A 14,230-nucleotide genomic window follows, 5' to 3' on the forward strand; every position below is an offset into this window, starting at 1 on the left:
GCTAATTTTTGTAAGTTTAGTAGAGATAGGGTTTCATCATATTGGCCAGGCAGATCTCGAACTCCTGGTCTCAGGTGATCCTCCCGCCTCGGCCTCTCAAAGTGTTGGGATTACAGGTGTGAGCCACCACACCCGGCCAACGTCGTTCTTTTTTATGGCTGCCCAATGCGGTGTTTTTGATTCGCACCATTTCCCAGCCTCCTCTGGGCCTTTGTGTCTTCCTCCACATCGTCCTGGGCACCCCTGGTCATCCTGGGTGCTCCTTGCCCGCCTCTGTCTGTTTCTGTTATGAGGTTTCTCCAGTGTTTGGTCCCCGACCCTTTGGCTTCCTGACCTCTGTTTCTGTCTCTGTGTTTATCTCAGCTCTTCTCTTGGTTTCCTCTCTCCCTGCTGCCACCTCTTCCCTTGATTTTATTCCTGTCTCATCCCTTTCTTCTTCTCTCTCCAAAACACTGAAATGTCCATGACTGCAAGTGACACATGGATCAACCACCAGGTTAACCTACAGCTGAAGACTGCTGGGTGCACCCTCTGGCTCGCACTTCTTTCCTAAGAGGAATAAAATGGAAGTGAGGAGAGTTCCCTCTGCGGAGCTGGACCTTGGAGGCCTCATACTCTACCTTAGGCGAGACTCATCCAGGAACTCATCTCCAGGCCCAGGAGAAAGGGCTGGCTTCAGGACCAAGCATTCCGTAGAAAAGCTCCTCTCCCTGCCATCTGACTGCCTTCTGCCCACCCATAGGTCCTCTTGTACGGGAGGGCACACAGACCCCTACTCCCCTGTGGACCTAGGGCTGAGGTCCGCTGTGGTTTGGCTAGGGCTGAGCAAATACTGTCTGTCTGCCAAGGCAGAGCCAACTCCCAGCTCTGAGGTTAGCAGGTTTCTCACCCTTTGAAGGACTGGGCCCACAGCAGCCTTCCTCTCCACTTGGTGGTCACCGGATTGGAGGAAGACCAGACCCTCACATCTTTCTGGGTTAGGCCCCAAACCACAGTCTGGAGAATGGAAGCCAGACCGTGGCCCTCTAACAACCACACTTGACCACTCACTCACTGCTTCGGCATTGAACTTTGAGTTATGTTATCATCATTCCTATTACTATACCCAATTTTATAGCTGGTAGATAGGTAAACACTGCTCCTGATTAGAACTCAGATACCCGCTTGTGGGCAAAGAATGATCTATCTCGGATGATGTCAATAATTCACCTTGATGTTGACTTTGGTCTTTGGGGCCTTACTTTCCCCACTGTAGAACAAAGGACTTGGAAGAGAAACCCCCTGGCCCCTCTCTGTTCTGAGCTTCCAGGAGCTATCACTCCACCATCACTGGGCCAACCCTTTCCTCTGGGAGGGGCAGATGACTTACACTCCCTATGGAGCTGGCTCTGTGCCGGCCCTGGTCTTGGTTATGATGATTTGGTATGTTTGTGTGTGTTTCCCTCCTGGACCAACCTCCGGGACTTTCCACCCTTCTGGTTCCTCTGCAGACATTTGTTTGCATCCTAGTCTATGGAACAAGACATCACTAAGGACCAGAGTGATGCAAAAGACAAAGGGGAGAAACATTCCTGGCCACCCTGTCTAGTTCTTCCTGCTGGGCTAGGGGCTGGGTAGCACCATCTCCAGCCTCAGGCCCTCAGCAGTCTCAGGGCTTGCCAGGTGCAGGTTAGGGAGCAGCTCAGAGGCTGGCCTACCTTTTCTGTGCCTCTGCAGGTGACACAGCTCGGGGATGTCAGAACCAAAAACCTGGAGAGCTCACACTCTACCCAACCCTCTCCTTTTGCAGATGAGAAACCCAAGGGCCAGAAAGGGGATGCAATGGCCATAGCAGCAGCAGAGCAGGGACTGAATCCCAAGGCTGATGACTTCGACTTCGGTGCTCCAGCATTTGTCTCCCCTGGATTTCTCAGCTCACAGGCTCGATAACTCTCTTCTCTCCCCAGACTTGTTGGCAGGCAAGAGGAATAACTCATGTGAGTCAAAAGCAATTTGCAAACATAAATAATTTTCAATGCCAGGAGAGGAGACGGTGGGAAGATGCATGGAAGGTTGAGAGGAACACAGCCAGTCCCAAGTCTCCCTCGCCCTGCTGGGCACTTCCTCTCCCCTCCTCGGGAGAGTTGGAGTGCGCCATAAACAAGGCAGGAAACGGCTATCATGATGCTCGCTTCCGCTCTTCCTAGAAGGGATTCTGCTCACCAATCTCTCCTCTCCCCACCCCCTACCATGCACAGGATTGTGTACTCCCAGCTCCTCTGGAGGCTCAGAGGAGGAGAGGGTCCTGCTGCACTGGCCTGGCCTTCCTCTACCTGGCTTGTCTTTTTCCTTGTCCTCAACCCCAAACAGCAAGTATCCTAACAAAGAATGGATAGCACGCTATTATTTTTGTGACATTCATCTCAGTGTCATATTCCAAAGGAGCTTGACATAATTGTCCTCTTCCTAATTTGGACACTGGTTTACGAAAGCGTGGTGACCACTGGAGACTGTTCTCTGACTGTGTGACAGGCATTCGCTCCTTTCCACAGGGTACTAAGGCTCACGTGGCCCTGACAGCCAGCACAGTCTCTTAGGAGGTTCCGGAGGGTGGCAGTGGGAGTGAGCATAGAGCCGTGTCATTTTGAAGGGCTGAGAGCGTTCCACACACCTTCCCAAAGCCCACCCCAAGAGGCTGTCTAACGCAGGGAGAAACAATGAGAAACCAGATACCATGGAATTAGTGAAGAATTTCTCAGATGAAACAGGAAAGGGAGGAAATCCAGAGGGGTTTACATTACACCTGGCTCAGGTTGAAAGGATTCGGGGCCAGTTGTTGGCAATATTAAACTCCAGGCTGCGTTTGAAAGGGTCCTTCACTCGGGCAGCCAAAGAGAGGCGTTCCTGCCAGGACAGGTTGCATCGCTACAGATCTCCAGCCCTACGTGCACACACACGTGCACACACACACGCATGCACACACATGCATCTTGGACATCTCTTGTTAATGTCAGCCCTCTGCCCCAGACTAGATTTGAAAACTTGTAGGCAATCAAGTTTTCTGGTTAAGAGAAATAATCACAGCCAACAGTTAGTAAGCTCTTATGTGTCAGGCCTTATCCAGACAGTTCACATGAAGACCAGATCCAAAAATCAAAGTGTGCTTTGTTCTCTGTGTGTTGCTGTGTGTGTGTGTGTGTGTGTGTGTGTGGTCACATGCACACCCACATCTCTGCCATCCTCAGTTGCGTATTAAAGTTGCCTACATAAGGGTAAAGTGGTTGCCATGCTGTTAGAAACATATAACGTGTGTCCAGGTGCGATGGCTCATGCCTGCAATCCCACCACTTTGGGAGGCTGAGGCGGGTGGATCACTTGAGCTCAGGAGCTTGAGACTAGTCTGACCAACATGGCAAAACCTTATCTCTACTAAAAATGCAAAAATTATCCAGGCACGGTGATGGGCGCCTGTAATCCTAGCTACTCGGGAGGCTGAGGCAGGAGAATTGCTTGAACCCGGGAGGTGGAGGTTGCAGTGAGCCGAGATCACGCCATTGTACTCCAGCCTGGGCAACAAGAGTGAAACTCCGTCTCAAAAAAAAAAAAAAAGAAAAGTAAAAGGAAAAGAAAAAGAAATGTATAACATGTACCACTAGGCTAAATACAGAAATTCAACCATGAGCCTTCTGGAACTTACTCCAGGATTATCCTTAGGGTCTGTTTCCCCAAATTCAATTACTACATAATTACCTGGAGTCTCCTGAAATTCTCACAAATGGATCAGGTGGAGAGCCAGGGGGCAGCAGGACCCCAGAGCAGCTGACTGTGCATGTGTCTGCTCTGCCCATGGTGGGGAGAGAGGGAACAGCCTCTGGGCTGGGGGGAGATGAGTCTCCTGAATGCTGCAGCTCCTCGGGGCAGCCCTGGGCCCTTGGTTTGTGGGTGATGTTAATGGCTTGCAGAGCAGGAACTGGCTTCCCTGCCTGAAAGCCCCAGTCTCTCTCTCTCACAGACACACACACACACACACACACACACACACGGTTCCATACAGACACACACAAGGCATCAGATTCTGAGGTTTCTATTTAAGAACTGTGCAGGAGCTGAGGGAGTGGAGAGGACACCCAAGACACACTGTTTTCCTTTCAGGAGCCCCAGTCTCTAGTTGGAGAATCCAGGCCCATGCACACATGTGTGCTGCAATGTGCAATTGATTGACAATGAGTAGTGGGCGGGGGTGGGAGGCAGTAAACAGTGAATAGGTCAATAATTCAGCAGAGCAGGCCCTGGTAAAGGCTGGAATAATCTAGAACAACCTCAGGGAGGGGATGGGGCCTGAGTTGGCCTCTGAAGGACTCATAGAACCCTGGAAATTGGGAGCAGGACCCTGGGAGGCAGATGATGCTAGCTCTAAATCCTTCTTTCCTCATTGACCGACTGTTTGACCTTGGGCAGGTTACTCAAGCCTCCATATTGCCACCTGTGAGATAAGGACAATGACATTCCCCACCTCACCAGATGTGAGGATTAAATGAGATAATCCCCCTAAAGTGCCTGGCACATAGTAAGCTCAATCAATGTTAACTGTTATCATTTACTGCAAAGGGAAGAGAGGAGCAGGAGGAGGGAGTTGGGGGTGTGGTGGCTACAGGAAGTAGACACTTGTGTCCAAGAATAACAACCTTCAGTAGGATTTCCTCCGCCCAGCAGTCACCTTCTTAGAGGAGCAGCCACCAGAACACAGAACCAGAGAATATGCTTATTTGGAGAAGAAAGAAGATTTGATTTTGTCCAAGTGCAGGCTTGCCAATTTGCGGCTCGTCCTAACTCTCTCAATGTCACTCTTAGGGATCCAGGATAAAGTTGGGGAGGCTGAGGCTGAGGTCTCAGATCCACAAATAATCCCCCCAGCAGGAACCGAGGGAAGAAGGCAGAGAGCTTTAGACAGAGGGAGAGGGGTCAGGAGAGTTCTTCAGAGGTAAATATGACTGCGTGTCCATACCTCAGTCAAACTAAGACTCCAGGCCAGAAATCGTTAGAAGGCATTTAGATCTGACACAAGATGTTTACTGTTCCCTGGTGAAAAGACAACCTGTGTGTTTACTTAGGGGGTTTTCCAGGAGTGCTCAAGGTTCTCTCCCGACCCAATTCATCTTCACCATCTTGGTTCATCCATTAAGGTAACCAAGAAATGGGAGTTGTGGGCAGGTAAAGGTTCTCTGGTGAGGGGAGTTGGTGCACCAGCCAAGTCTCCCTTGTTTGTTCTAGAAGTTTGCTGTTTGGTGCTGGCAGGAGTTGGGGAGGAGCCCAACATGAGCCAAATGGCAGAGGGACCCATTCAGGTCTCCCCCACTTCTCTGGGTTGTATCGCATGCACAGAGAACCTGAGAACCCCTAGCCAGCCCCCACTAAACACCAGGTGAGAACCCTACCGTCATGCAGTCATCCAGCATGTTCTATGCCTGACAACATGCAGTATCATAACCACAGTGGCAGGACAGGTGGCTTTCAGCTTCCTGTGCCTTCTCTCTCCTACTGGACTAGAACATTCCTGTGGGCAGAGACTGATCCTGTTGACGACACAGGACCAAAATAGGGCTTCCAGATAAAATCCAGGATGGCCAACTAAAGTCTGAATTGTACATAAACAACACATCCCTTTTTTTAAGAAGTAGAAATATGTCTCCAACATTTCATGGGACATACTTCCACTAAAAAATTATGCATTATGCATCTGAAATTCAAATTTCACTGGGCGCCCTAGATTTTTATTTGCTCAATCTGCCAACACTGGACCCAAAGCACCCTGGATCTGTGGATCTCCTCTCCGTTGGCCCCAGTGGGATCCAGGGATGGAGCAAATGCTAAAAGGCTGAACTTGGCTCTTCTGCAAATGAGCTGGGGGAGGGGCAGGCTACACTGAGACCAGAGACTGGGGCGGGGCTGGGGCAGGCAGGGCTCGCTTTTCAGGGGTGGATACACAAGTGCTTCTCTCTCTGCGCTGGGCGAACTCCAGTCTGGATGCTGGAGGCTCAGCCCCATTAGAAAGATTCATTTCAAGAAAAAATAGACACGTAGGCTTCCCAGTGTGCAAGGTTAAGACCTAGTGCCCTGCTTTCCTTCTCTTCCCTGAGCTTGGGCTCAAAGAGAGGTTTTACTACCCTTTGCTTGTGACGTGCTGGGCACTGAGGGACATCCAGGGTTAGGAAGAGGCAGTCTACACCCAGGAGAACCAGGGCAGCTGGACTCTCCCCACCCCAAAGACCCTTTGAGGAGAAACCCTCCTGTCCCAGTGCCAGGGCCCCTGACCCCCTTGGAGCATTTCCAAACCCTTGACACCTTGGAAGGCCTGTGTCTAAGAGGCCCTGGGGCAGGTGGCCATGGGGTGTCTCCCTGCAGGTGGTGGAGCAGCCAGCTGGGCTCTGGAATGAGCATGGAACCTGGGCAGGCTGTCTGCCTATCAGGACCTCAGACTCTCCTCCCACAGGGAAGCCCAACCCCTGTGAGGACTGAATTGAACAAGAGCCACAAGCCCAGTGGCACCTGGCATGTCTCAGGTCAGTAAATGTCCCTTTCCTTCTAGGGACAGAGGGGGTCTTGGACCCTCTAGGGGCAGAGGGGGTCTTAGGCACTCTGTTAGGTCTGGCAGCAGGCTGATATCCCAGCAGCTCTGCCCGTTGTCTGCCTTCTGACCTCAGGCTTCAGGCTCTGCCCAGGACCACCCTTCTCCACTCGAGGGCTCTGCTAGCAGGCCTGGTTTTGAAGGCCTCAGGCCACCTGCAGGCCATGCCTTTCCAGGAATGGTAGTGGAACGGTTTCCATCCCTGCTCTGTGGGAGTGCCATCCTCTACCTCCCCCTCCCACCCCCAGACCCAGCCAGGCAGAAGCCACCCACAGGGTGGGGAACACCACCGAGGACTAAGGGTCACTCCGGTCACTAACTGTGCGGGCCTGAACAAGGGGTTTCCCTTCCCATCCTGAGTCTTCAGTTCTCCTCAGCTAGAAAAACAGGGAGACTACGTCCATGCCTGGCATGGGCCTTTGTGTACCAGCCAGTGAAGGACAGGCCCAATTCTCGTGCCCAGCAGGCAGTTTGCCAGAAGCAAGATCACCCTCCTTCCACTCCAGGGGTGGCAAAGGACATTCATTCCGTGGAGGGGGAGGGGAGTGTGTAACTCACTCTAAATGGGGCTGGGGTGACGGGGGAGTGGGAGGGACCACTCACAAAAGCCAGGGCTAGAAACTCCTAACGGCTTTTTTTTTAAAGAACTTCCCTTCCCCCTCCCCCACGTCCAGCCGCTGGTGGCCTGCAGCCAACACTGGCCACACTGTCCGCATTCAGGCCTCCCCGCCCTCCTGGCCCTCATCTCTCCCCAGCCTTCCCCACACTGGCTCTCTCGCCACCTCGCCACCCCCCACCTCTCTGAACCACGTTGACCTCTTCCGCCCTGGCGCCCCGCACAGGCCCGGGCCCCTTGGTCCCAAGTGGGTAGGGGAAGGGCTTCGGAGGCCGGGAGCAGCCCCGCGCCTGCCAGGCCCCCAGCCCCGCATTCCCTGGCCCTGTGCGGCCACCTCGACCAGGAGGAAGATCGCTGCGTCTGCAGAAAGCTGGCCACCGCCGCCGCATTCCCGGGTCGCGGCTTCCTGGCCAGCTGAGCCGCACTCTAGAGTTCGGCCCAGTCCCGTCGCCCCCTCCGGACCTTAACCCCTTCCTCCCACGCGACACCAAGGGCCCTGGCCTTGCCACCCCAAGGGAGAAGGGTGAGGAGTCCCAGTTCTCCTCGCTAAGGAAGTGGGGGTGGCAGGCCTCGCTCGCCTGCCCTCCTCCCCGTCCCCATCCATCTTGCAGGAAGCCCCCCACCCCCCACCCCGGCCGCGTTCGCCGCGCCTCTAGTGGGAGCCTCTGGCCTGGTGGTTTCCGGGGAGAGAGCCCGAAGAGCAAGGGCCTCGGCAGCTTCCTCGGTGGGGCGGGGCCGGCGATGCCAGCCGGGGACGCGGAGAGGCTGGGGGTCCCCGCCCCGCGGAACCTGCCCTACCGGGCGCGGTTATTAAGGAACCTCCCTGCCCCGCCAGGGCCTGCGCCTGGGTGTGTTGAGCCCCAAGGGTGGGGGCTGGAGGGGAGGAGAGCCAAAGGTCAGCCGCTGCCCGGTGGGGGCCGCGAGGGGGACTAGCCCCGCCCGCGTGTCCACGCCGCCCACCCCTGCACCCCCTCCTCCCCTACCTAGAACGCAGTGTTTGCCAGTGCAGTGGGCACCGCCGGCTGGAAAGCCCTGGGGGCGGGGACGGCTCCCACACCCACCCCCCCGCAGGAATTCCCCTTTCCAGCCGGGCGCCTCTCGACTTCCCAGGGAGCGGGGTCACCCTCCTGCGCCGGCGCTGCGGCCCGCAAAACCAGCCCACTTTGCTAGTGCAAAGGTTCAGCACAGGGCTCCAAGGCGGAGTTGGTGGCCAGAGGGGTCCGGCCCCTCCCTGCCTCCGACGTTCCTTCTGAGCTCATCTCAAACAGCGAAAATGCACCTTCAACATCTCCATTTAATATTTACATTCAAGCAGGTAATAGTTGGAAGCTTATAGTTTAGACATTTCTAGTAGCAGCAGTTTCTAGAGAGCTCGTGTAGCCTTTTAACAAACTTTTTTTTTTTTTGCACATAGAAACAACACATCCATGTGTACAGTATCAAAAAATATATACCAAGGTTACTGGTATTGCAGTTCCTGGAACGGCAAGAGGGGAGAAAATGAAGTCAACCGAAATACTGGATGGAGGGGGAAAAAGGTCAAAAGAAAATAGTTTGTTTGATATAGAATATAACATGATCTAGAGGAAACTCCATAAATCTAGGTTTTTATATTTCAATATATAAATACCTACAAATAAATATATATATAGCAGCCCGAAGAGGGGTGGTCGGGCCTTTTGAGCTCAAACAATACATTTCAATAATAACACCACGTACAAACGGGAGTAGAGTCAGCACTTGACAAGTTAGCACGGTTAAAATATAATACTAGAACTCTGAGGCCGGGCGCAGAGCTGCCCTGTTCGTTCCGGGGGTCCATCTCCAGCAGGGAAGGGCAGGAGAGGGCGAGCCCCGCCGGCACCGCGTGGAACGGGCCTCTGCCCGAGTCTGAGCCGCCGCAGGGGGAGCATGGTTACCTCCGCTCCGGGCGTCCTCACCCTGGGGGCCAGCCCGGGTCTCTCGCGGTTGGCGGGTTGGCGAGAGGGGAGTCTGCCCGGAGGCCCCAGGTGCTCAGCCCCCCGCCCCCCCCACCCCCGCGGGAATGGCGCTTCCCCTTCCGACGCCCTCCAGCTACACGGTCACGTACTCCTTGAAAGTAACGGTGAGGCAGTTCGCGGTGACGTCGGTGATAATTATATTCCCAAAGAAGGGCTTGAACTCGCTCAGCGACTCTGCAGGTTCGTCCTGGGCCTCGGCTGGAGGCTTCTCCGCCGCCGTGGTGGGCGCCGCTGCCACTGCCACGGCCGCCACCGCCGCTGACGCGGGTGTCTCGGGCTTCACCTGGAGGGAGCTGGGCGGCTCCCCGGCCTCGCTGCGCGTCTTGACGCAGCGCAAGTCTATGGGCTCATCCAGGTCCGAGTCCAGCAGGATGACCTCGGGCTGCGGGAGGGTGGCGGTTGGTGGCAGGTCGGCTGGGCGCTCGGCGGCTGGGCTGCCCCCCAGGCAGGTGGGGGTGCTGATGCTGCGCGCAGTCAGCCGCTTCTTGCAGGGCTCGCGCTCACCGTGGGTCTCGGAGAGGCAGCGCTTGCGCACGTGGGAGAGATTCAGGCCGACGGTGTGGTGGTGGTGGTGGTGGTGGTGGTGGTGATGGGGGTGCGGGTGCGGGTGGTGGGAGGGCGGATGCGTGCTCCGGGACGGGTCCCAGGCCAGCAGGTCGGGCTTGGTGGTGAGCTGCAGGGGCTGCTCTCCAAAGGCCTCCTTGGTCGGGGACAGCTTGCGGGAGCCGGCATCCTGGGGCTGCGGATCGCTAACCCCGGACACCTCCTCCTCCCTCCTCTTGGGCGGCGCCTCCACCTTCTTCTCCTCTGCACCTGCCGCCTTTTTAAAAGTCCTGTCGGCAGGGGGGTGGCGCTCTTCGGCCGCCCGCTTCTTGTGGCTGGGGGAGCGAGCCTCCCCCTCGGCCACCTCGCCGGACTTGATCTTCACCGCCTGCATGCCGTTCTCCATGTATTTGCTCATCACGATCACGATGCGTCCGTTCTTGTTCTTGTTCTTGACTATCTTCATCTTGCCCCCGATCCCGTTGCCCGTCACAGCCTCTTTGGGGGCCGGCATCATTCCGTTGGGTGGGCCCTTCTCGGAGCCTTTGCCTGGAGCACCCGCCGCACCAGCCAGGGGCTTCACTGCCCCCAGGTAGCCCTTGGCCCCCGCGCCTTGCGCCCACTTGTCGGGCGGGTGGCTCTTGGCCCCCAGGTCCGGGCAGGTGGGGCTGGGCGCCTCCTTGTGGCCGCCCTGGTACTGCAGGTCGTACATTTTGGGGTCGGGCTGGTAGGGGTGGTGCTTCTTGCTGTTGAGCTGGTAGTAGTACTTGCCGCTCTTGCCCGGCGGCGGGGGCTTGCCCGCCCGCTCCTTGCTGTGTGGTTGGTACTGGTGGTGCTTCTTGCTGTTGAGCTCGTACTGATGCCCCTGGCCCTTCCCCTGCGCGCCCAGATCCAGCTTGGCACGGTTGTCAGTGGAGGAGTCCTGGAGTCCGGTCAGGACATTGGAACGACGGGCAAAGGTAGGCACCTGAGGGAACGGGTGCAGGGGTGAGAGGAGGGAGGAAGCCGGCCCCACCGCATGCCAGGAGTTTCTGGAGTGTCCCAGCCCTCACCAGGTCCGCAGCTGCCTCATGGGGGGCAGGAGATGGGAGGTCTAGTAGAAAGGAAGCGGGGTTGGGGTGCTGGGAGGAACCACCCCCCCATCCCCGGGCCTGGAGGCAGCTCTGGTGGACATGTCAAGGGGGTCCCCGGGGGCGGCCACGTGTATTCACCTGCACCACCAGCGGTTTGGGCTTCGGCCCTCTCTTCCGATATCCCATCAGCTGCTCCTGCCGTTCCCTGAGGGGGAGGGAACAGAGGGCAGTGCTGTTAGCCTCTGAGTCACCCCCTCCCCGCTAATTCCGGAATCTGCGGTGATGGCCCCCCACTTTCAAAGAGCATCAGGTAGGGCTGGCAGGACACAGAGGAATCAAGAGCTTAGGGCGGGTCAGTCCTCAGTGCCCTCAACCTTCGCATCAACCCTCCTCTGCCCAAGAGGTCCTGGGCGAAGGGCTCCCCCACTTTGATGCCCACACCTGAATCAGCACCCCCCAATCCCCACCTCTGTGCTCAGGAGGCAGAAGCTTAGGGCTGCACCTCTGGCACTCGTGCCCGCAGCCTTGGACCTGTGGCTCTGTGCGAAGCGGAGTGGACACTGGGGTCCAGGGAAGACAAACCAGCCCAAGCGAGGTGTGCGCCGACCTCATCCCTCCCGTCAGAAGCGCGGGATGCTAATGACCTCATTAAGATTCCGATAACGAGTGCCTCCGGCAGAAGGGAGGGTTCTTTCTTAAAGGCCAGGCACTAAACAGGGGGAGGGGCTGCGCCCTTGTTTACACAGCGGCAAATGAGCCAATTAGGGGCTGGGGGCGGGGGCAGGCCACCAAGGCCAGGGTCTGGCCAGGTTTGTAGCCACCTGGTGAACCCTGGGCTCCTCCCAGCTGAGCAGGTGGGCGTGGCCGGAGCAGCTAGGAGAAGCACCACCTCCTCCTTGGAGTCTGGCTCCTGGCCGCCTCAATTTCCAAATTATTAATAAAGCCCATGGGCGGAGGCACCGGTCACTACAGCCACCAGGCTCCTGCCTTCAGGCCAGCCTAAGGGTGATCCACAGCTGGGGGCTGGATCTTCCCAGGCACTACCCAGCCCTCCACAGAAGAGCGGGATGCCTCTCTAGTGTTGCCAAAGTTGCAGCCCATTCCTGGGCCAGAAACAGATTCTTCACAGACTCTAGCCACCACCCCCATGCCCCTTTGGACTAACCCTGGGGAGTTCTGACATGCCCCAGGGTGGGGGCCAGGGCCTGACTCTGAAGTTGCGTGGCATTGCAACAGCCTGTGTTTTAATTCTTCAGGGGCCCATTATGCAACGTGGCATCAGCTGCTGACATGGTTACAGGGTGGTGAACTCCCAGGTGGAATGGGGCAGGATCCCGGCTCTGGGCCCCCCTGCATTGCAGGAGGGCAACTTCCCTGCCCGGCCGGTGGCTAGCTCAGAGGGTCTACAGTTTACAGTTTTAGCGCCAAATGCGCCACAGGAAATAGTGCAAAATAAAAGGGGGAGGAGAGATGGAAGGCAGCGGGGTGGCCGAGCTCCAAGGGCCCCGGCTGCTCCTCCCCTCCCCGCCCTTCCCCCTTCTATCCTCTCCGAAACAGAGAACCACAGCCACCGGCAACAAACCCAGCTGCAGCAGCTGCAGCGTGACAAGCAACCGTGCGCACGAGGATGAGTCCCCAGAAGAAGCCACCCCTCCACCACCAGGCAGCGCCCACCCCAGGCCCTTGGGTCAAGCCCCCTTGCCTTGAGGGTGGGTGGCCCTGCCCTACCAAACAGCCCAGTGGGGTCAGGGTGGGGGGCAACCCAGCACCCTATGGAATCTACTCCTGACCAAGCTTAAATTCCCTGGGGTGTGTGGGTGCAGCTTTTAAGGCCATGTCAACTTTTCTCCAGCCGCCAACAGGTTAAGTTCAGTTCCATGACGTCCGGGCGGTTTCACAATGCCAGCTCCCTCAGAGCTGCACCGCGAGGTGCTGGTGCCAAGCGGCCAGTGGCTGCAGGACAGCAACACCTAGGCTCCGGGGGTGGGGCTCCCAGGTTGCAACAGGGGGGGCCCCTGGGGAGCCAGGCACAGCCCCAAGTTCTCCGGGCAGCTGCAGGGCCACCCACACACACCCTTCCCAAAGTTCCCCCAAAACCCAAGCCTGGCCTTCCTTGGCCCTGCCCCGCCCCCACCCCAAGCTGCAGCAACCGCCAAGGACGCTGGTTAGAGGAGCTGGGGCCGCAGCGTGCCCATCCAGGCCGGTTAGGGAGGGGGCTCCCACCAGCTCCCTACCCGCCCCTTTCCTATTGCTGCGTCGCCCCCTTTGCCATTCCCATATACGGTCACGGGTGGCAGGCGGTGGCTGCGTGGGGGACGCTCACCTGTTCTGGAAGGCGATCAGCAGCCTGGGGTCCAGGATGTTCTCCTCCGGTTCCCACGTGTTATATCTTGCAAGGGAAAAGGGAGGGGGACACGGTGTAAAAAAAAAAAAAAAAAAAAAAAAAAGCCAGCTTTGCCGAGGCCTCCAGGTGGGGAGTGACATAAAGCCCTACTCTGTCTTTATGAACATTTAGCTGTGGATGTGGAGGGTAGATTTCTGCAGGCCTGACATAATCCCTGATACACTGCCCCCCTCAAATAAACACGCAAGGGTAGGAAAAAAGGGGAGGGGTAAGGAAAATGAAACTAGCAGTTTATTTTGCAGTTGTCAAGAATTTTAAGCATGTTACTGCGACATGTTCCAAAGCCACTTTGCTCACCAGGAACCCTGCGTGCAAAGCAGCCGAAATGCAAAGTCGCAGTCCCCCTCCTCTCCCCAGCCCCGAGTCCCCGCGAGGGCTTCAGTCGTTCTCCATTTGACCCCTAATCCGATCACCAACAGCCAAGCGTCCCCCCACACCCCCTCGTGGCCCAGGAGCCTGCTGTCACGGGCAAGCAAACCCCAAATACTCAGCAACACAAAAATATGCCTCCGTGTGTGTGTGTGAGTGTGCGTGTGCCTGCGCGTCTATCTCCATCCGGTGCCTTCGCATTTCAAATTAAAGAAAAAAAATTCTCCACCAAAAGCGCTGCAGTGACAGTTCCCAACATTTTCTGCCTTTCTTCTTCCCCTCCCTGCACCACTAGGAGGGAGAAGGCACACAATTGCATTTTCGTCGCTTTTTAATTTTTTTTTTTTTTTTGGTTTTGCAATATGGAGCCGTTCGGTGGAGGGAAAGGGGAAAGGAGCCATTTTCTGCTGCACATCAGTCAGTGCCTGAGCCCTCCCTCCCTCCGCCGGCCTCCCCGGCTCGGCCCCGCGTCTCTCCAGCTCCTCCGGCTCCTTTTAGTGCATAAATTAGTGATGGCATTTCCCGGAGAGCGGAGCACAACACAGGGCGCCGGGCTCGGGCTCGGCGGCTCGGCTTCCCCAGTGCCTGCCACCGACTTCCCCACCCCCTCCTCCCTCCACC

The 14,230-nt window shown here is 56.7% G+C and overlaps 1 protein-coding gene across 1 annotated transcript in view; it reads right to left on the reverse strand.

Moving 5' to 3' along the window:
* Positions 1-8,494: 8,494 nt before the first annotated feature.
* CBX4 (chromobox homolog 4) overlaps positions 8,495-14,230 on the reverse strand; it is a 12,280-nt gene continuing 6,544 nt past the window's right edge. Inside the window, exons 6-8 of the mRNA XM_011967101.1 lie at positions 13,160-13,225; positions 10,975-11,041; positions 8,495-10,730 (exon numbers count right to left, since the gene is read on the reverse strand). Of these exons, the coding sequence (XP_011822491.1) occupies positions 9,294-10,730; positions 10,975-11,041; positions 13,160-13,225 (1,570 nt within the window). The 3' untranslated portion in view covers positions 8,495-9,293. The remainder of the gene's footprint in view (positions 10,731-10,974; positions 11,042-13,159; positions 13,226-14,230) is intronic.

The sequence above is a fragment of the Mandrillus leucophaeus genome, unplaced genomic scaffold, assembly GCF_000951045.1.
Source record: "Mandrillus leucophaeus isolate KB7577 unplaced genomic scaffold, Mleu.le_1.0 Scaffold1, whole genome shotgun sequence".
Classification (NCBI taxonomy): Eukaryota; Metazoa; Chordata; class Mammalia; order Primates; family Cercopithecidae; genus Mandrillus; species Mandrillus leucophaeus.